Source organism: Paramormyrops kingsleyae, chromosome 6 (genome assembly GCF_048594095.1).
Source record: "Paramormyrops kingsleyae isolate MSU_618 chromosome 6, PKINGS_0.4, whole genome shotgun sequence".
NCBI lineage: Eukaryota > Metazoa > Chordata > Actinopteri > Osteoglossiformes > Mormyridae > Paramormyrops > Paramormyrops kingsleyae.
Window position 1 is genome coordinate 18,823,870 of NC_132802.1, and position 22,690 is coordinate 18,846,559.

The window sequence follows — 22,690 nt, forward strand, 5'->3', positions numbered from 1 at the left end:
TGTGATCACCTGTGTCCTGTTATGTCTAGCTGGTCTTTTGTATTTAGTCCGAGTCTCAGTCTGTCTTCCCCAGATCCGTCATTGTATTGTTGTAATGTTTAGTCGCCGTCAGTCCTGTGAAATAAACCCCGTTTGCCCATCTCACCGGCTTGATTCTCGTGCTTCACCGCTCGCCCGCCGGGGATCACGACAGTTGGGACCCCCTAATTTACACTAATAGGCAAAGACAACTCAAAAAGTTCTCAGTGATAAACTTCTGACATAGACTTACACATGATACTTTTTGAGAATGCATATGACTATGACCAGAGTTGGGTAATTCAGGTCCAGAGAGTAAAAGTCCAGACCAAGATTTTGTATCAACCAAATAGTTGAGTATAAACAGTGACAGTCACAGAGTATTCAACTGGTTGGTTGAATCAAAATCCCGGTCTGGATTTTTACTCTCTGGAGATGAATTACCCAACTCTGAATATGACACATGCATCCTTGCCACAGCTGACATGTACTTGTGCTGACATGTTCTGGATGTAGCTGCATCGTGTTGCCTGAATTATGGACAATAAAGGCACAGTATTCACACTAGATAGTATCAGTACATTGCAGATTCACAAATGCTATAAAACTGTGGTTAAATTACTGACAAATTTAAGTACAGACACATTTATTATACAGTAACCAATGAATTTTTGAAGAGACTCTGAACAGTTCTGTAATTCTAAGGTCTTTGATCTTTACACACGAAATATAGGAATAGATAAGCTTTACACTGCAAAAGACTGATTTGTAATCCACTGGTTCTAGCCCTTAGGGTTCACACTCCATCTATACATTTTGCTTGGGTTGATTTCTCACACTTTCTTGCTCTAGTGCTTCTGTTTAGCTTATCGGTCTTCGTTCACTTTCCGGAGACCCTAGTTCTCCCTGTGGCAGTGCCTGGTTCCCTGGGGAGAGCATCACTCTTACCACAGAAGTTGATCTATCTCTCTATATCAATCTTATGTAAAGTTTCATTTCCTATAACACAGTTCAAATGTTTTAGCTAAACTTAAAATCACGACACTCAGCCAACTAGCATTTTGGCATTGCAAGTGCAGGGGGACACAGACACACCCGACACACCCGCGTAGCAGTATAAAGGCTCCCAGTGGCGCAGGCCATGACGTAACTCTGGGTAGGCTCGACACAGACCTGTAAATCAGCCTTTACTGGTGAAAACAGCTACATTTCAAGCCTAAGTCAGATCTTTGTCTTCTCCCAATAAGCCGACCTCAGTGAAAACCCTTTTCTGTGAACCCACTCCTGGTGACAGCCGCAGTAATTACACCCTGCCGCTCATGTGGGTGTTTGTTGTCACTCTTGACTTCTTGGTCTCTTGCTAAGATTCTCTGAGTTTCCCGGAGTACAAACGTCTGGCGCCATCCACACACAATCCGCCGTGGTGCTGCCCACTAACGCTGATGATTTCTGACACAGTATGGCTCTTAGATACAGATGATTCTTATACTGGGTCAAGAAATTAGAGTGTCCATAAACAAGCAGTCTTTTAGGATGAATTCTACTGTGAGCACTGGCTCAGGTCTGAAGTAAGTGGTCTGCACTGGTGTCACTTTCTCTTCAAATGCACCACATCTGCTGCCTTTAATCACTGAAAGGCAGCCCCTTGAATCGCTAATTACATATGCTGAGCGCTCTGTGTGGTAGATGCTTAATGGGGGCAATTGAATTAGAATTCACAGAAATGCTATTAATATTATGGAAGTATATCTTTAAAAAGTAATTAGTCAGGAAAGGAAACAAGAAAATGCATCTACTCTAATCATTTTCTCTTTAAATTCCAATGGTGTTAATATAATTGTTAGTATAATTGTGGTATTAGTATGACTGTGTTGCGTACACGTGTTTTATATCTGTTATGCATGTTATTCATATATCTGTTGTTATGCATGGTGTCAGGGGTTTAGCTAGGCTGGGTCTCAGATGGCTAAACACACATTTATCTCCCCATTGTCCTCATTACCTCTGAGACGTCTTACGCCATGAGAAGATCTTCAGCTTTGGACTCCAGTGCCTCTGACCTGCTTTAGCCCAGAGAAGGCAGAGATGAAAGAGAATTTTAATTCTGAGCGCCTTTGATCTCGGGCTGCCAATTACAACAGCGGCATTCTGTGGAAATTCGAGGAATGAAACCCATGCCAGAAAACACAGCTATTAGACCGGTGATGGGCAAACTGCCACTGACTGCTGGCCGTTACCTGTCTCTGCGTCACAAGGTTATTTTTAAGACCGCGGTTATAAAGGATGATCAACTCTGTGTTGATCAGGGTGCTTGTCTGCAGGGAAAAGTCACCCCTATGTAAAGCAGGCCAAGGATCGTGACTTGGAGCGTTACGCAACTCGGAATGCATTAGGGCTTCCTGTCGTCCTTTTTTTTGCGTACATACAGTATAGCAGAAATAAATCTTTACCTGAGGCAGTCACGTAACAGCGGGATTCACTGCCTCCATATATGTTTTGGTCCCTTCTCATGACAGCCCTGTTCCTGACACAGCCAGGCTGTTAATGTCTGTGGGGGCCACAAAGAGCCTTCACCGAATGTAACACTGCTCACATACTTCAGAGGAAATTGACGGGATTGACGTTGTATGACACGTAATCACTGTGGCGATCACACCACCTGTACATGGGCCCCAAAGCAAACTTTTTCTTTGTTCTGATCCCACCCACTGCATGCGATTGGCTGAGATATATGTGATGCTGCAGGGTTGGTCAGCAGGACTAATTATGCAGTTACCAGCATGTTTTGCACCACACTGCACTTTAAATATTGTAAATTAATACATGCATTGTAGTATTTCTGTTAATAGTAAATGTAACCATGGATTTTTTTGCCATGGAATGGGTGTGTTTCATTTGCGTGTAACTCGGAGTGTCCTTTTAAATGCTGGCTTCCCAGTCATTGCCGCTGCTAGTATTAAACCAATAGAGGCTGTTAATAAAGAGAGTAACATATTTTAAAAGAGCTGTCATCTCCTTCATCAAAATGACTCATTCACTCGCCACAATACGATTATTTGCACTCTGTATGTGGGTCTGCTGCATCGAAAACATTCTGTGGCCTCTTGGGTTGTTGGGTGATACAGAATGAACAATGTCCCTGCGTCATTTTAAAGATGAGACCGATTGTTCTCAGTGACATGTTCAATTTAGTTTTGTCCAGATGTCGTTTGAAGTCTACGGTCAGCATTAGTCAAGAGTAAAAGCTTGCATTGGCTCTGCTGAAGTGAATACTGAAGCTGGATGAAAATATGAATCCCAGTTGACTTGAAAATAAAATATGAAATCATACAAATAACATTTTGCCTATGTATTTTTTGCCTTTTGGTGAGGACAATTTTCTTCAGTGTTTAGAATGCTTTTCCAGCAAGTTCCTTGTTATGCTGTACATTTTCTATTAGTTAACTGAAACCCTCAATGATCATGGAAATCAAGTAATATGCCGCCATGTTGAATAAAACCCCTTTTATTTCTTTTATTTTCATGTCCTCTGTTTGCATGATCCTTGTTCTAAGCAGATCCCTGAATAAGAAAGAATTTCATACTGATCTCAAGCTTTGATGAAGTACATCTCAGAGGCAGTTACATGAGTTTTTCTTACCTACTGTAAAAAATTTTTAGACATCACTGCATATTCCCCCACTGGAAACGTTATCACTGGCACAATCGGTATTATAAAACTCCTTTGACAGAAAAAGTGAGAACCCTGGTTGGCACACTGAGATCTTTACTTCTAGTTCCTGATTCCTGGGCAGGCATCAGACCTTTCTGGAAGCTACAGCTTTACTACCTCTACAACTAATTTGGCAGATGTTAGTAGAGCAGAGACAGATTCCTTTTTCCGACATTATGCTGCCATTGGATAAAAAAGGATAAACAAGGAAACAGAGCAATCAGCCAGATTAATGGTGATTAATCAATCACCAGCGTCATAGGGCTTCATCCATCTTCTACCTTTTTGCCTCAAGTGCCAAACCATAAAAGAGAAAGATGAGGACCATTGTAATCTAAGAGGCACAGTAGTGTTGAATCAGTGATATAGCACTCATATCACTGGACAGAAACTGCAGAGTCAGATAGATATTCATCCGTTTCTGGCTTCCTCCTCACCCCCCCTCCAAACCCCAGGGCTATGGTGACCCCACATTTTCCCATTTAGCTCCCTGACTTTGGATCTCCCCCCCCCCACTGCTATTTGTCAGTCAATCTCAGTCTCAAATTTCAATATCAACCTAAAAACCTTTCAGTTTGCTGAAGCATATAACCTTTCCTATCCATAATATGTTTTATTGTTTCCCTGTTTACTTTATCCTTTGTGAACAATTTTGAGATCTTTGAAAAGCACTATATAAATGAAATATATTATTGCTGTTGTTGTAGGCAGAGTTACCTAAAATACAAAGAAAATTTAAATCGTACATATCTGTAGAATGTTATAATGAATTATCAGGATCCTCCTGCACAACATCTCTCTTGTTCTGCTACTCTTGTTTATTAAAATGGCCGACAAGTTTAGTACCATGTATATATTGGTATATATTTAGGTATCAAATACGAATATATACTTGCTTAATACATCACATGATGTATGTGTGGCATCATGTGATGTATTAAGCAAGTATATATTTGTATTTGATACCTAAATACATTATATGTCTAAGTCTTCATTTTAAATGTAGAATGCAAATCTGGAAGTAAAGCCTCTTTTTCAGTGTGTCTATGGATGGCGCCTTGTATCAAAATGAGTAACTTTCAACTGTTCTGCTGGACTTGAAAGACTCATTTCTCACCTCCAGTAAACACAGCAGACTGAGGACATCAGTTTCAGGGCAGTGAAAAGCAGCGATACTGCTCAACTGGCAAATGAAGATTTGTGCATAAGCTGCGAGGACGTGAACAGAGCATGGCGCCCCCTACTGTGAGCCCATTTGAGTCACATCTTTGTGCCTTGTTCTGGGCTGCGACTTGACTTGTGCTTCTCCGACCAAAGTGGCATTGCTCAAATTAATACTGAACTGCAAAAATGGCTTTGAGGTGATAAGTGAGTCCCACGGTGTGTCGTGTTGAAAAGTAGTTTTGGCTTGAGAGCCAAACATTTCTCCCTGAGGGACTTAATGAATGTCTGCACTTGAAAAATGACTTCCTAAAGGAGCAGAACTTGTTTGGGGATAAAATGTGCTAAGGATTGATTGGAGAGTGGACTGCACTGGAGAGAACACATGTATCCATTATTAATGGGAGCACAGACTGACCAGTTACTTCTACTGTTTGGATTGAGCAGTTTATATATTGCAGAGTAGAGAAGCATGAACTAACAGAAATGTTGAAAGATAACTTAAATACTGGAAATAAATACTGGTCACTCCTTAATTTCCATGGAGAAAGCTGCTTTATTATAGTAAACAGTACCATGTTATGATAAGGCTGCAAAAAACACTCTATATACAATTATGGTACTGAAAATGCAGAATTACGATAGTAAGTAACTAAAAGTTTGGGTTGACTCTTTTAAGTGCTGCTTCTAATAGATAAGAGGTTTACTGTGCCTTTGTGAATCTTTTTATGTTTGTCTCGGAGTGCATGAGGAAGAAAAGCCTCAGGAATAAAGGTGTAAGGCAGTGGTCGGTAACCCTGAGCCTGCAGTGCCGGTAGGACAGAAAACCTGCTGGATACCCACACTGCAGGACCTGGGTTGCTGACCACTGGTCTATGGAAATGGTGGTGATACAATGGATTGACTATGAGTGCATGTTGAGTGTGTCTGTGAATGTCTGGTGAGGCCACCTTAGAGCTGAGTCAGACAGCCCTCTCCCTGCATGCCTGTTCACCAACAGAAGTGAATTATGCAGGAGCCCTGACATTTACCTCCTCTTTCCTGCAGAGAGCAGTGCTCCTGTGCCCCGCTTTGCATGCATGCACATAATCCACTCAGGTTCTAAGGAGACGGAAAGCTTCTACAGCAGTTACCTCTGAGACACCTTCGTTAAGGCATAATGTCTTTGGCTCCAGTTCCCAAAAAAGGACGGTTATCAATACAATGTTTTTTGTGCCTGAAAATTGCACATAATCCACACATATTTAATAATACATCATTCAATTAGAGGATGTGATAATCTAATTTCAAAATATGCGCGGGTGGGGAAAATCAATTGCGGGTATTCTGTTGTGCCCTTTCGTCTGAATCACTGCCCTGATCTAGATGGTGATATACAGGGCATAATTATCTTAGAAAAGTTAGACTATAGATGCACAAAGCAGTCCATTCTGGTCGTCCTGCTGACTCACCACTCGCTTCCTCTCACAGATATAGTAATACTATCCTGTCTCTATAATATCCAGGCGCATGTTTTGTTGTTATATCAGCTGTGTTTTCTTGTTATTTATCACACTGCTGATAGGCTGTCTTGGCTATGGACATTTTTTTTTAATTGATTTCCCCTGAGTTGAAGAAGTCATACTCGGTACACTCAGCACCAAAGCAGAATTCTTCAAAAAAGAGGGACACTAAATTAGAGCTTGATTTTGTTTATGGTGGAATACTAGCGATTCTCAATTTATTAATTTATTCTGGAGAAGCAGGGTCACATAACAATCGTCACACATTATGTCCAAATCCTTTTTCACTCTCCTTTTCTGTGTCCCTTCATCCCATCTCTCTGATACTACAGTCCTAGTTAGAGTGCTGTCATTCAAGAACTTCATAGTACAAATTATTTCAGTCCATGTTCTTTAATATTACTGTTATCTCAGTGATTTCACAGTATGTTGAGTTTTAAAACTGGTAAATAAAATTTAAACTATAATGTATATTATATATATAATACAAAATTATGAATATTATGATTTGAATCGACTAATAATTAGGCGGAAGCTTATGAATGTAGAAGACAAATTGGCAGACTGCCGCCATAACTGTTCATGGTTCACGAGAATGTGATGAGCTAAATATCAACATATTTACCGGAGAAATGGAAATACAGTTTTTATTAGAAATTTGAAGGACATTACAAATATGCCAGAGAGAGCTGACGAGCATAAAGTACGGTTGGTTCGCATTTGACACAGAAAATGAAGCTCGCAGCAGTTGGTAGTTTTCTTTATGACAATCCTATGACTCCACAGATTTTTAGAGGTGGGGTCAAGACATTTGATTGGTTGGTCCTGCCTCCTCTAGTTGCATGAACCTACCTCCTCTACAATCTGATTTGTTAGCTCTCTGAACCAATCATCATTCTTTCTGCCATCAGAACATTGTTTTGTGAGTAAAACTCCCATGAGCTGCTATCTGTGCTGCTGCTAATATCAAACCAATAGAGGCTGTTAATAAAGAGAGCAACGTCCATTTTTAAAGAGCTGTCATCTCCTTTATTAAAATGACTCACACACTTGCCACAATACATTTATTTGCACTCTATATGTGGGTCTGCTGCATCAAAAACATTCTGCGTCCTCTCGGGTTATGGTGTGACATAGAATGAACAAGTTGGTGGCATTGTTTGTATGTGACAGATTGTTCTCCCAAACGTTTTCGATTTTGTTTTTTCCGGATGTCATTTGATGTATGCTGCTACGTGGACATTTATAATATATATATCTAACAGAAGCCTAAGATCTCTACAAAGCCTCAATGCCTGTTTGCTAATTTTTTTCCAGCATGACGAGAACACAAATGTCAAACAAATCATTATTGCACAGTATGTCTGAATTGCAGAGCCAGACATTTTCGTGCACAATCACCTCCAGTCTCTCAGGATATACTGCATTTAAGGAAACTATTTCATTAAAATAAAACCTATCACTGATTGTTGAAATGTCTAGAATTTACCATCTCATCGATCATAATATTTTTACAATAGCATCAATATCCACACCATATCTACTGTATTATCTGTTAAATGCTAATTTAACATGATTTTTTAATTCATAATAATTTTATATTGGCCTGTTTGTGTAGGAGTCCATTACCTAAATGAATGAGATAAAGCAGCACCGTATGAGACGTTTATCAACAAAACTGCACGTAAATTCATTAGTGGATTGAAGTTTTTTGAAAACATCCAACCCATAGTCTGTGTCATCTGTGTAGGTTTCCCCTTCAGTTTGTTGGCTAGCTGGGCTCATTCCTTGTAAAACAATCGGTCCATGAACCACAGCTGTTGAATTTTCATGAAGAGACTCTTGTAACCTATTTCCATAGACATTTTCTATGCCAGAATCTGATCTGATTACTTGTGGACAGCCCCCTCTCTCAGCAGCAGCATTGAAATAATATCCAGTGATTGTGTGAGAGTTATTGTTTGTTAAGTATGCGTCCAAATGATGTGCCTCAAAAAGCTGTCAATGCACCCATTGATTGCTATTCCAAATTGCGTCAGTTTGTCATAAGAATCCATATGCTAGAGGGGGTTTCGGCCGGGGACAGTGTGATGTCATCCCTGCAGGCATCTGCCTCTCCTCTCCTACACACTTTTTCACGGGTGCATCTGTGACCAGGACAGCAAGTCTTTATGGTGTATCGAGGGCCATGGTATATAGGGTCGGCATACCACCACAAAGGACGGACCACATCCAACAGGAGTAACAGCGGACACAAGAGGAAACTGTCTGAAATGGATGTCCAGGCACCAATCTGGATAGTATATAAAAAGTGTAAAACCACTCTTACCCAAGTCCCTGCAGAATGAAATGTGCACCTCGTCTCTCCTGTTTCCACCAAAACTGTTCATTGGGAGATCCACAGGGCCAATATTCATGATGGGGTTGCTATAGCCAATCCTTTGGTCACTCATGCCAATGCCAAATGTGTTAGCAGTGCTTTGGCTGTGGACGATGTGAAACATGTATTGATCTCTGGTGAGTTCATCTTCAATGTCTTTCCCACGTCTAGGAGAATTACGGTTTGGAGAAGCCCCAAAGAGGCTCACCACCCAGACTACGGCGTACAGTACAGGGTGGATCAGTGATGGTTTTGGCTGCAATATCATGGCATTACCTAGGCCCACTACTTGTTCTAGATGGGCACATCACTGCCAAGGACTACCAAACCATTCTGGAGGACCATGTTCACCCAATGGTCCAAACATTGTACCCTGAAGTTTCGTGTATCAGAATGATAATGCACCAATACACACAGCAAGTCTGGTGACAGGAACCAGGAAACGTTCTCCTCCACCAGCATCACCTAGTGACCTGGCCAGTGTTCTGCCACAGGAATGGTTCAAAGTCCCTGTCTGGCATCTGTCAGTCCCCAGACAAACAGATGCTCTATTGGCTGCGAAAGGAGACCCTCGTCCATACTAATAAATTACTGTGGTCTGAAACCAGGGCTTTCAGTTTCATTATCCAAACCCTGTAGGTCACGACTCATCAGGTTTGCACATTCTGTTTGCATCTAAAAAACAGAAACACGTAGATTAATGTAGATCTGAGACTATGTATCTAAACTTACTATTGATCAGACTTGCTTCTGTGATAGGAGTGGTACAAGGAGTGGGGGGCTCAATATTATTATTTATCCCGATATTTTTTTTTTATTAAAATATGGTATTTATTGGGGGCATGCTGAGAATTTCTGGAGTTACTAAATTGCCCATAGGTGCATATGTGACTGAAAGGTGTGTGATTGTACCCTGTGATGGGTTGGTGCCCCATCCTGGATTGTTCCCTGCTTTGCACCTGTAGCCTCTAGGATAGGCTCCAGACCCCCCACAACCTTGAATAGGTTAAGCAGTTTCAGAAAATGCATGGATATTGTTTATTATTTTTTTCAATATCATGCAGACTTAGTAAGCAGTAAACATCTTTTTAAAATTCTAACTTCATATTACTGTCAGAGATTACTATAAATTAGCCAACATGGTGAATGGAAACTTCAAAATTATGCACTCATGTAATCATGAGCATTGCTGTTTTGAATGGGGTTAAGTCAATGAAAAAAGAAAAGCTGATATTAGATATTACTTTCAAAAGAAACTGTAGCTGCAAAACAGTAATAAAACAGACATTTGTAGCAGCACTCAGGTCAATGAGGAGCAGATCAGCTCCCAGCTGGGAAATTATGTTCATTTATTTTTTATTATCTTGTCTGCTGTAAAATACAATGTCAACATCTGTAAAGAATGGTTCACCTTGTACTGTATTGACATAAATGGAAAGAAAATCTTTCACAAAATGTCTTGTTTTCATGCATCCCAGCTTCATGATCTATAGAATTCTCTTTCTCCACTTTCTCCATTTCAAAATGTTAACAGGCACTGTCTGGAGTAATTATTACCCTATAAAGACCATGCAAAGGGACACACAGACTAAGGCATCGTTTGACTGCTTTGCTTGTAGGTTGGGCTGTAAACAGCCACAGCTAATGCTTTCAGCTTTCTTCTCCAATGGCGGTATTGTAGGAAACTCGTACCATGTCGGATATCTCGACCTGGTTAAGGCGCTTTGCTCAATCGATGCCCCAGTAAGCATGTCATTATGAGCAGCAATATATGCTAAATTAAGCTGATTGACTGATTAGCATGTCTGGCCAGAACGAACAAAGGGACGTTATCCTGAAAGATTGAAAGGAAACTCGATAATCGGTTGCTCTGTCACTGCTGTAATGATCTGCTGGTTTCGTGTCCCTTGTAACACAGGCAAAGTTTCTATTAATTTCTATTTGTATTACTTTCTTTTTCTATTATGTTTCAGGATTTTTTGTTTCATGAGATTTGCATCCATAGTGTGATAACGATAGACAGGAGTAAAAGAGTGATACAAGCTACAGTGGTTTATCAAGGATATCCAGGCACCTCAGAACACATGCCTGTCTAAACACGGTCTCACTGAGCCTATAAGCATGTGTATGAGTTCATGAGAGGATACCTTCACATACAGCTAACACCTCTTGCTTGAGTCAAATTCAACAAGCAGTAAAGAGCTGAGCTCTGGCTGTAACTTACAATGTTATGTGAAGCATGACCGATGTGCAAAAATGACCTGGTTTAACGTTAAAAGGAGTCACCATTCCAGATTAGTGAATTTCATATTTTCTGTTATTCACGAGTTGGCTGTCAACAATGAACTGGGAATATTTTTGGATGACATGTCAAAAAGTCAAAAATTTATAAACAATACCACAAGTGACTTGTATCACACAAAATCATATAACATATAAATATTAGTAATGCATAATATTTGTTAGTTTACATCTCTAATATTGAAAGTCTTGGCTTGGGAACATCTTAAGCTTAAACCAGCCACACACCTGTGTTAATTGTCTTTGTGGAATCTCACATTTGAAGCTTTTCAGTGCCATTCACTTTGCATTGGATCTTCCACCCCTAACCCTTGTGAAACTGAAGGAGTGACTGTAATAAAAACTGATTTGATCAGAGCTGTTCAATGAGTTCTTGGTTCATTTTATTTCACAGATTCCCCCTCCAGTTCTCCTTAACTAAATGACTCACCCTGCTGAAATTCAGTAAGTTCCGGAAGCCTGCAGCTGATGGCTCACTGCCAGAGGATGCAGTGGGAGGTCTGGTGCTACAACCTAGAGACTGGCAAGGGCAAGTTATAGCCCTGAGGTTGGCAGCTGCTCTTGCTATTGGACAGAGCTTGTCCAATGAGGAGTGGAGAAGGAACGTGTCAGATGAGTGCATCTGGATGTCACTGTTGACACCATGGCAGTATCACTGTTGCTTGGACTGGAGCCTGTCCTGCCTCATTCAGCTGATAAAATGATAATATAACCTAAGAGAAAGTTGGTGGACTTAGGCTGTTTGAAGGGAAGGGGCAAAAATATAAAAAGTAAATATAAAATATAAAAAGGACACCCCCCCCCCCATCAGCAAGTAGAATGATATATGATGTATGGTGAAATAGTGTTCTTGCAAGTACAGGAAACTGCATCTCATTTTCTTCACTTGGAATGGCAGCCATCAGAGATGTTATTCTCTCCATTACAAGGGCACTTCATCATGTTTTCTCACTGGGAAGGGCACCTCAGTGGGCACTTCATGGGGTTTGTTCCACCAGAAGGGCACCCTGAGGGCACCTCAGATTTACCCAATTGTAAAGGCAACTTGTATGGCACTGCATCACATGTTCTCCACTGGAGGGGCATCCATTAGGACAATACTCAGACATGGATTGTACAGGTGGCATTAGAGGGCACTTTTCCAGAGTAAGGATACCCATAGGGGCCACTTAGACCATTGTAAGGGCACCTTATAGGGCACTGCATCACATTCTCTCCACTAGAAGGGCACTTCATAATGGCATCCTTTTCCACTGGAAGGGTACCCATAGGGGCCGCTTAGACCATTGTAAGGGCACCTTATAGGGCACTGCATCACATTCTCTCCACTAGAAGGGCACTTCATAATGGCACCCTTTTCCACTGAAAGGATACCCATAGGGGCCACTTAGACCATTGTAAGGGCACCTTATAGGGCACTGCATCACATTCTCTCCACTAGAAGGGCACTTCATAATGGCACCCTTTTCCACTGGAAGGGTACCCATAGGGGCCACTTAGACCATTGTAAGGGCACCGTATAGGGCACTGCATCACATTCTCTCCACTTGAAGGGCACTCATTAAGATACTTCACATGTTCTTACTCTACAGGGCACATCACCACACTATCTCACATGAATGGGGCATCCTAGTCAGCACTCTATTAATCTTTTTTCTTTGTGAATGGCAATAGTGGCATTTTTTCCACCCTATAGGGTACTTCAGCAATGTTTTTCATTCATGGGGCACTGTGTGTGTGTGGGGGGGGGTGGTTGCCCCACTCCTTGAGTGTAATGTCATAATAGGACAGATATTGACTATTTGGTAAAAAGTGAAATCTGCTACGAGTCTACCTACGGAGAAGATTAAATGGAATATTTAGTGGAGGAGTGCTACCAGGCTCATTCTTTTTGATATAGCTCAAGCTTTTGATGTTTTTGATTGAACAGGAAAGACACTGTTGTAGCTAGTGAAGAAACATGGGAAACGTAGTTTCACTTCATCATTTTAACATAACAGTAAACTACAAAAGATCTGGGGTGCCAGTCTCTGAAAGCTTCTGTGTGGACTTCATGTGAGGTTTATCATTTTTGCATTCTCTGTTTCTGAAGTGGTCACAATAGACTCAGTGATAATGGCCAGCCATCACAGTAATGGTGCAGGGGTGGGGCTTAGTTACTGTTGCCATAGCAACACTTTAATGAGTAGAAAGTACTCAGAGGATAGATAGATAGATAGATAGATAGATAGATAGATAGATAGATAGATAGACAGCTTTTATTGTCATTGTGTAAGTAGAAATCGATGGCTCACATGTATGTAAATTTTATGCATATTTTTTCAATCAAACCCGCAGTTTTCTCCATGTTTTGTGCTTAATGTGGGCCTTTAGGTGCCGATACAATCGTTACTCTATATTTCAATAGGACATAAAAATAAAATCCCCCTCGTGCTGCCAAAAACCGTTCTGACCTGTTGAGTCACAAACTCCACAAGAACTCTGAAGGTGTCCAGTGGTATCTGGCATTTAACAATACAGCTTAGTATTTCAATATGAATTACACAGCATGTTAACATAAACAGCATACATTGAATCCCCCTCACCCGGATGCAATCACAAATATTTACGGTGATAAAAAGTGATTCCTGTGTGCACCATGGTGGAAGAGCACTTCACACAGTCATACAAATAACCCCATTACAACCATATCCATCTGACAATCCACCTCCACTCACAAGAAGAGCTACTGAAGATACCTCACAAATGGTAACACACATAAACAGTTAAACATGTAAAAACAATAAATACATGCACATGGAAAAGGGCTGATATAAATCAAATGTGTATTATTAGGCTAAAACAATTACGGTAGACAATTTTGATCTTACAAACATACAAATATATAGCTCATTAAGAAGTGTGTGTGTATATATATATATGTGTGTATATATATATAATGTCAATATATACATCTACCATCTTGGAAGTAAATCTATTATGCAATTATTGATGTCTTGCTAGATTAAATGACATTCATGTGTTGTATGATTGCATTGAATTGCTTTGAAGGAATTAAACTCTTCTAGCCTTCACAACTTGGTCCTTGTCAAAGTCGCTCAGATCCTTATGCTCGCCCATTTTTCCTGCTTCCAAAACATCAGCTTCAAGAATGATTGTTCACTTGCATAATATATAATGGCGGCCTTCCATTGTAATGAGATAATCAAAGTTACTCACGTCACCTGTTAGTGGTTTTAATTTGTGTATGCTAGACTTTAATATCTGTTGAAATTCCCTGCTCTTGATTGTATTTGATCATGTCTTAAAGATTAGAGCTTCATGTTTTCCCACCGACATTCTGTAATACAAACTACGCCCCTTAAATGTTTTATTTGAAACCAACGTGCATTTCATGTGCAGTTCAAGTGTTTTATTTACATGAAATGTGTAAGCATGTAACATAAAAATGAAGTGTTGACTCAAAGTCTGGTGTCAAGTACACCATACCTACCACACAAACGCTATGCATGCAGCCAGCAAGCCCCAGCCTGAGATAATCAGGAGGGAAAAGTACGTCTGAAGGATTTGACTGCAAACTCCAAATCTGAGGGAACATCTTGACTGAAATCTGGGAAGCTCCCCCTACCCTTCCTTTGTCCCAATGATATTCTGGAACAGACCATCATGATTTTGTTAAGTGCAGGAGCTATGGTGGAAGTGCCCCCCCCCCCCGCCCCTCAAGCACACCGGGGATTCTAGAAAGAGGAGAGCTGTAAAAATAACACCTACCACCTACGTCTACACACTCCACCATATAAAGCATTCAAAATCTGGATCTTTTTTTTCAACCTCTGCATGAAAGGTACCTGGTCGAGCAAATAATCTGATGAAATACGGAATTTTGGTGGCTGTGTGGTCCTGTGAAATTTAAAGGGTAATTTCTTTGTAAACTATACTGTATCATATAATATAATATCCATTCCTGCGTGTCCAATGCAGAGTCATGGAGTCCAGACCCTATCCTGGAAGCCACAGTCACACAGTCCCACAATGACACGAGGAGAACATACACACTCCACACTCATGGAGGCTAGGCAGAGACTCGAACCCCAGTCCCAGACGTGTGATGCATCTGAACACACTGAACTGCCATGCCCCCCATATTATATTATATTATATTATATTATAATAAAATAATCGCCACCCAGCCAAGCATGCATTCAGTTTACTGAAACCACACCCCCCCTCCCACCACTTCAGCCATTCCCATGTGAGTGGACTACAAACAGTTCAAGTGCGTGCTCTGTAAATTGAATGCTATGAAGTTCTCATAAATAATTCATGCAGTGTTCCAGTGTGCAAATTTTTTTTTTTGCTCTGGCACAAACACAGCTCCATGTCTCAGGCCTCCCACGCAAAACCCCTGCAAACTGTGTCCCCTTACGGTGCAGTGGATTGACTGAAAAGCCTATATAGAGTCCCATTTTTGCCATAAAAACAAAACATAAACTCAGAATTTATAATGAGATGGTCACCTCCTTTAATTTACTTTTCCATTCTGGAAGACAAACGTCCCATATCTGCGCCGTTCGGGATTTCTCTTTGTGATTTTCCTGTCGCAGCTGCTACTGTGATGTAATGATGTCTAGCAGTTATACTATGTATCATATGTCCTTTGTGCATTTCAATCATAAAGTATTGTTAAAATTTTTATACTCTACATACTAAGACTAAGAGTGAATATAGTAAAGAGTACCTGTTAATTTATTGCTTTTCATTTTATAAAGAAAACGTTTTTATTGTAAAGACTGACTTCTGGAGTCTATTCTGCTTGCAAATTAATGATGTTGCACCACAAGTTGTACAACTCTCATCACTACAGCACCTCTGACCTATGAACTCTGATCTCTCTTACCACTGAAGTGTCTCATCAACTAACTGATCCAGAACTGAGCTCCAAACGGACAAACACAACTTGCAAAAACAGATCCCACTGGAGCTGTCTGGCCTTTCTACTGGGAATGTCACTACTCACCAGTCCTGCTGAGCTTTGTCAATGACCATCAGGATCTTGAACTTGTTTGGGGCTCCGGTGGGAGTCTGCTCCACCAATCCCGCTGAGGCAGCAGTCTGCTTGACCACATTGGTGATGGAGCTGAAGAATCCTGTCCCAGCTGACTGAGCCAACTGGGGAGAGTGGGGTGGCTGGGGGTGATGGACAGCCTGGGCTGCCTGGGCAGACTGGGCAGGCTGGGCAGGCTGAGCTCTTCGGTCTGGAGCAGGAGAGGTGACACGGGGAGCCGCTGGACCTTTGGCTTGGGGCGGGGGCTGTGGAGGAGGGTCTGGTCTCTGAAGGTCTGTCATGTACCCATCAGGTAAGTTAGCGATGAAGCTGCTGTCTGACAAGCGTCGGCGCAAGTAGTTCATTGCTGAATCCAGTCAGAGAGCTCAGAACTGGCAGGAGGATCGAACTGGTAGGCAGGTATAGGGCTGGGGAGGGGTGGAAACACCCGGACGCTCTCTGAGTATCTGGATCCACCTCCAAAGGTCCAGTCAGTCAGATGAAAGCCCCAAGCAGCGCAGAGATGACGGTGCTCTCTCCCAGGTTTCACAGTGATTCCTCTGAGATGCCCTCTAAAAGGCATCAGCAATCTCTGCTTGATCAGCCAATCAGCTACAGCCCTGGCAGCTAGAATGCCTGCCAGATCTTCTGTCGTTGTCTGTCTCTGCGCTCTCGTTCCTTCTCTCTCCCGCTCTCTCTCCCGTGAGCAGACCCTGCACCACTTGCTCACTCACGCTCTGCCTTTTCCCTTTACTACCTCCCCCATGGCTCAGCTCTTCCCCGGTTTCTCCCCAAGCCTGCTTCAGCAGAACATGCTTCTGTCACACTGCAGTGTGGAGGAGGGGCAGGGAGCTCTGATTAATGTCCGCAAGCTGATCAGACGGCTTTCTCACTGCCTCTCTCGCTTCCCGTGGTTTCCCCAGGCTTGTTTTCACATTGTGAGTGTCCTCCAAAGTCCCCCACACTATGAAAAGGTAAGCACAGAGGGGGGGGGGGGTCCCTCCTTTCACTGAGCTGTATATAATATTACTCCATAACCTTTTATGTGATTTGACTGCTGAACATAATTTTTGTCTTATTCTCACGATATTTGACTATATTGCTTTTGATAGCGCATCTTTTTTAAGCAGGACTGTTTTCACGGCGTGAACGTCAAGGATTTTTAAGAAGCAGGGGAAATACTCTATAAGCATCTCATTAAAAGGGGTGGGTGTTTGTGGGGGCATTTTAACCAGTTTTATCCTGTTACATTTCCTGAGTCCTTCTGGACGAAGGCATTAGAGCAGGGTAAGAATTCTCACACTGGTAACATGTGACAGGCATTAGGCAAACTAATGATACTCCTCTCCTCTGGATTTTAGTCCTTCCTTCCTCAGGGGAAACGTGTATATTAGCAATTAATGAATGACTCAGTAAATGATTGAATCTCACAGTCCAGCTGTAAATCGTGCTGCAAACTGTGTAACTTTGTATGGGTAGAAAGAGCCTAATTTCCCTTTATGAGTCTCCCAGAAGTCATTTAATAGTCTTTGAAAGTCTTTCTATTTTTGTAACTCATTTTATGCAGTGATGTTTTGTTCAGAATCAACATTGTTTGCTATCCATTTATATATATATATATATATATACACACACACACACACACATATAGTGTGTGTGTGTGTGTAAATTTACTCAAACACAACACAGTTAGGGGTGCCAGGTGACTAGTGTTGTTGCCTCGCACTTCCGGGGGTGCAGAAGTTAAATGGCTGGAGCTCTGTTCAGTGTTTCTAGAAAAGTAGATTTACATGAAGCAAAGTGAGCCATGAGCGTCACCTACACCTAAATATTTAATTTTTCATGTTAGTGACAGGATATCTTGGGGAACTCGTTATGATAAAGCCCCGGGGTGAGAGACATGCAGAGGTGGAAGAGATTGCTGTAGTAGGACAGTGGCTATGCACGAGTGGGGAACTCGGTCTCACTGGGACCATACAACTACCCGTAAGATCACCTGGGCAGAGCTTTGGAAGGCAGACCCAGCTAGACTCAAGTTTCTGATCCAGTCACTGTATGATGTCCTTCCAAGTCCTTTCAACCTGCACTGCTGGGGTCTAGCCAATACCCTGGCATCCCCACTGTGCTGGCAAAAGGTTCCTTGGAGTACATCTTGAGCTGCTGTCCGAAAGCCTTGGGAGAGGGGAAGTACAGATGGCACCATGACCAGTTGCTGAAGGCCGTAGTTGACACCATCTGCATCTGAATCCAACAGAGCGAACATCAGCTACAACTTGGCGAAACATCACCTTGTCAGGACGGGAGAAAAACCTCAGGTGCAGCTCAGGGCCTCAATTAGGCTGCTGGCTTTAGCTTGTGACTGGTAGCTGAAGGGTGACCGAGGGAAGCAGTTGAAGTTTGCAGAACACACTGCAAGGACAACACTCAGGCCAGAATTGGTCTTAAAGTCTGTTCTAAGCAAATGCTCATGTTAAATCTCACTGTCCTTTGAGAAGACCAGATAGAGGAGGCCCATGAGTGTAAGAAGGGAAAATATCTCAAACCGGTAGAGGAACGTACAGTAGAAGGCATGGGTGGAATATCCACTGTGAGCCCACTGTGGGGGGGTGCAGGGGCTTTTCGGGGCAGTCTGTACATTGAAGCTGCAGAAAAAGTGTCGAGGTAGCTGTAAATCAAGAGGGGTGATCCATGTTATAGTGCACTACTTGGACATAAGGTGGGGGCTCATCAACCCTGGGTGGGTCGCCCAGGTGATGGTGACTGAGGATCCAAGGGCCAAAACACCCTGTGACCCTGGGTTCATCACTGATTATGTCTCCAAGCCACTCATCTGGTGATTCAAGAAAGCAACATCTAATTCAAAGCTTTCCCAGAAGAGGAGAGGCTTCTATTACAACAATGGGCTGACACAATTCATATCAATACCCTCGGTTTTGAAATGACATGCTCAACAAGCTGGTGTCCACATTGTGTACAGACGCTCCTCTACTTACAAACTTTCAACTTACAAACTTTCAGAGATACGAATGAAGAGGACTGCAAGTTCAGATTGTGTTCATTGGGCTCCTGTTACCTGTCTGCAACATTATTATTTTTTTTCTGCTCGCCAAATCCGCCTAGTACGGCTTCTGGCCGCTACTCCCTCCGCGCAGCAGCGTAGCGTGCGTACTCCCAGCATCCAAGTTCTTAGTACTTGCATATATCCCTAAAACGATGTTGAATAACAGCTTACGAACATTTCAAGTTACAAACGGCCGTTCGGAACGTATCTCATGCGTAAGTAGAGGAGCGTCTGTATTTATTTATTTATCACATTAATTACAGGCACCTTCAGATCATATGGATGTGAAAATCCTACAGTGGGATACACTTCCTTATGCCTGTTTTCTTAAGAGACATTTGTGTAAGACACTGGATGAGAGAAGAAACTGTCTCCTGTGTACCAAAAGTCACGTGCCACATCATCGCCAATAGTGTAGTATCAGTGTGGCACTTACACCTTTATGTGAATAGAGACCTATCAAGCTCCCTCAGGAACAGTCAGATTGTGGTATACTTAATGACAACTGAATCAACAAGTCAATTCAGGTCAACGGACCTGGCCAACAGCTGGCCAGCATACCTAGTTTTACTGGCATGCATGATTAAATTAAACATGAAAAATTCACTGCTTCTATGGAATTCTGCATGCACTCCAAAAAATTATGGGTAATTTTTTTACCCAAACACTGGGTTGAGCCTGTTGGGTAATTTTGCTGGGTTATTTTCAGTCCAAGTACCCAGTCCTGACCTAGCGTTTGGTTTACTGGTTTGACGCAGCTGCAGGGTTATGTTTTTGACCCAGTACTTGGGTAACTGTACCCCTGTTGTTGTGGGAATCCATGTTCCCATACACCACATGAACCACATTCAAAAAGTTATTCATTGGAACCGTTGGAGGACAAGCACACAAACATCTCTCAAATGGCTGATGTGGCATACGTAGATGTAACAAGGTGAACTGGTTGCATTTTATTAATTGTTTTTAATATTTTTCACAAAGTATTATTATTATTATTAAGACTAATAATGCTAATTTTAAGTGAACTATAACATTAGACTGTCTTTCATCCAATGTCAGTCAGCTAACGTTAGTTAATGTTAGCTAGCCAACTAATTAATGTCACGCACAGCTTGTACGATCCTACTGTGTGCCACGCCCCCTCGTTAACCTCATGTGAAACCCCGATGTTATCAGCTGTTTCTTGTTGTTTCATTAAGTCCTGTGTATTTAAGTCCACGTCAGAGTATGTATACCCAATTCCGTCATTAACGTCATGTGCCTGGTTATGCCCTGTCTACTCTTGTCTTCTAATAAACCCCATATTCCTGAAGCTCCGTGTCCTGGATCCTGATTGTCCGTTCCCTGCTCTGCCGGCCATCGTGACAATTAACTATGAGATAAGTAATGGATAACATTTTCAGCAGGCAAATCATTGTGGAATAAACCCTGACAAGTTTACACTGAAGTGCAGCTCAGTTCACTGGCTCGCTACATACTGATGTTCTGAAACTTACTTCTGTCAACAGTAATTAATACTTACAACAACATTTAGTATTTCTCAAGTGATCATATTTAATAATTATTCATACCCATTAAAGAATACGTATTTAATCATAATAGAAGGCAAAAATTAATAGGCCATCATAGGTTTGTTGTTATAAATTACATAATACAAGAGGCTGGATTATGTCATTTGTGTTCTGTCTAATGTTTATCCAATGCTAGGTTTTCAGTTAACCTAGGTTGGATTGCTTCTTGTCACACCGGGGAATCATGGAAGCAGGAATAACAAGACGAGAGATCAAGGAATGCAGGTTTATTATGATTCTTCTCCCAATACAGGACATTGAACATGTAATGTCAATGACATACTGAAATACAGACTGAAATACACAAGACTAATTGACAGGAAACGTAGAACAGCTGGTAAACTTAGGGATTCCACATGGGGTTAATGAGGGCGTGCACACCAGGCGCGCCCAAGGGGAGCGACAGGACGAGACCGGGGACACAGGACCTGGAAAACAAGAGCATAAACGTCAACGGGGCACCAGGAACATGACAGACACACACAACAGGCACAAAGGCAATAACCAAGACAAATAACTAACAAATGACAGGGAACACAAGCAGGCACAGGGGCATCAAAACCAGAGACATGGGGGAACACCAATGGGAGGAATGAAGGGGCCAGGAGTGAACGAAGGAGACACGGAGGGACGAGGAGCAGACACAGCAGGCTGGAAGGGAAAGGACAGGGGACAACGGGGAGCCCGAGGGAACCCCAGCAGGCGAGAGGTGGATGCCGGAGGGGCAGCAGACTACCTCAAGGCTGGAGCCAGAGGGACCCTCGGCGACTGCGAGGCCAGAGCAGGAGGGGACTTCGTAGAGGGCGAGGAGGTAGGTGGAGGAGGCAAGGAGGAAGTCGGAGGGGGCACCAGGGGAGGCGAGGAGGAAGTTGAAGGGGACACCGGCGAAGGCGATGAGGGAGGAGAAGACACGGCAGGCGACGGCGCAGCCACAGCCAGCAAAAGCACAGCTGACTGACGAGCCAGAGTGGGGGAACCCGCAGGCGACCGACGAGGCGTCAGAGCAAGGACCGAAGGCGGCCGATGAGCAGGAGCCCGGGGAACCACAGGCGACAGCCGAGAGGGAGCCAGAGGACCTGCAGGCACCCCTCGAGCCACAGCCCAACAGACCGAGGGTGAGTCAGGGGACAGGGTGGGTGGGAACTGACCTCGGCACAGGTGTCACCGACCGCTCCGGGAGACCGAAAGGTGGGGACCTGGTCAGGATCGACCACGCTGGGGTGATGGTTGGGGTGACCCCCCTGAGGGGCTCATCGGAGAACCCCTCTGGGGTCCCATTTGAGGGGTCCCATTTCAGCTCCTCCTCCATCTCCAATAAGGGAGGAGGAGCGATGGTCCAACAGTTGGGGACCTCCTTGGGGACAGAAGCCAGGGGCATGGAAGCAGAGTCCGGGGAATTAGGGATAGGGACTGGGATAGGCAGAGCAGGGACTTCAGGAGGTAGAGCAGGAGTCACAGGAATGGGGTCATGAGTCAAAGAAGCGGGGTCCTGAGTCACAGGAATAGTGCGGGGGCAGAGCATTGTCCGCCGGCACAGGAACCACAGGGTGCACTGCAGGAACTGCCGGCACAGGAACCACAGGGGGTGCTGCAGGAATCGCCGGCACAGGAACCACAGGGGGCGCTGCAGGGACCGCTGGCACAGGAACCATGAGAGCTGGAGTCGGGGTCTCCACCTCAGCAGTAAGCATGGCCCCTTTAAGGACCTTTGGGAGTCGCGGGATGGCATCCCAAATTGACCTGACCCCTTTAACGGCCAGGTACGTCCCCAGTGAGGGGCGAGCTACCGGTGCTGGCAGCGCAGCCACGGGCCAACTCTCGGGGGTAGTGGCTGATCTGGGCAACAAAGCAGCAAGCAGCTGCTGTGAAGAGGCAAGCGGTGACGCATGGAACAAACACCGCCGGGTCCAGGAACCATCCAGATGGAGACAGCCCCCAGA

At 43.2% G+C, this 22,690-nt stretch overlaps 1 protein-coding gene across 1 annotated transcript in view; it reads right to left on the minus strand.

The window, feature by feature from the left end:
• The window catches only part of LOC111840299 (synapsin-2-like), a 36,435-nt gene extending 19,395 nt beyond the window's left edge, over positions 1 to 17,040 (minus strand). The window contains exon 1 of the mRNA XM_023804958.2: positions 16,092 to 17,040. Coding sequence (XP_023660726.2) covers positions 16,092 to 16,483 — 392 coding nt within the window. The 5' untranslated portion in view covers positions 16,484 to 17,040. The remainder of the gene's footprint in view (positions 1 to 16,091) is intronic.
• Between the last annotated feature and the right edge of the window lie 5,650 nt (positions 17,041 to 22,690).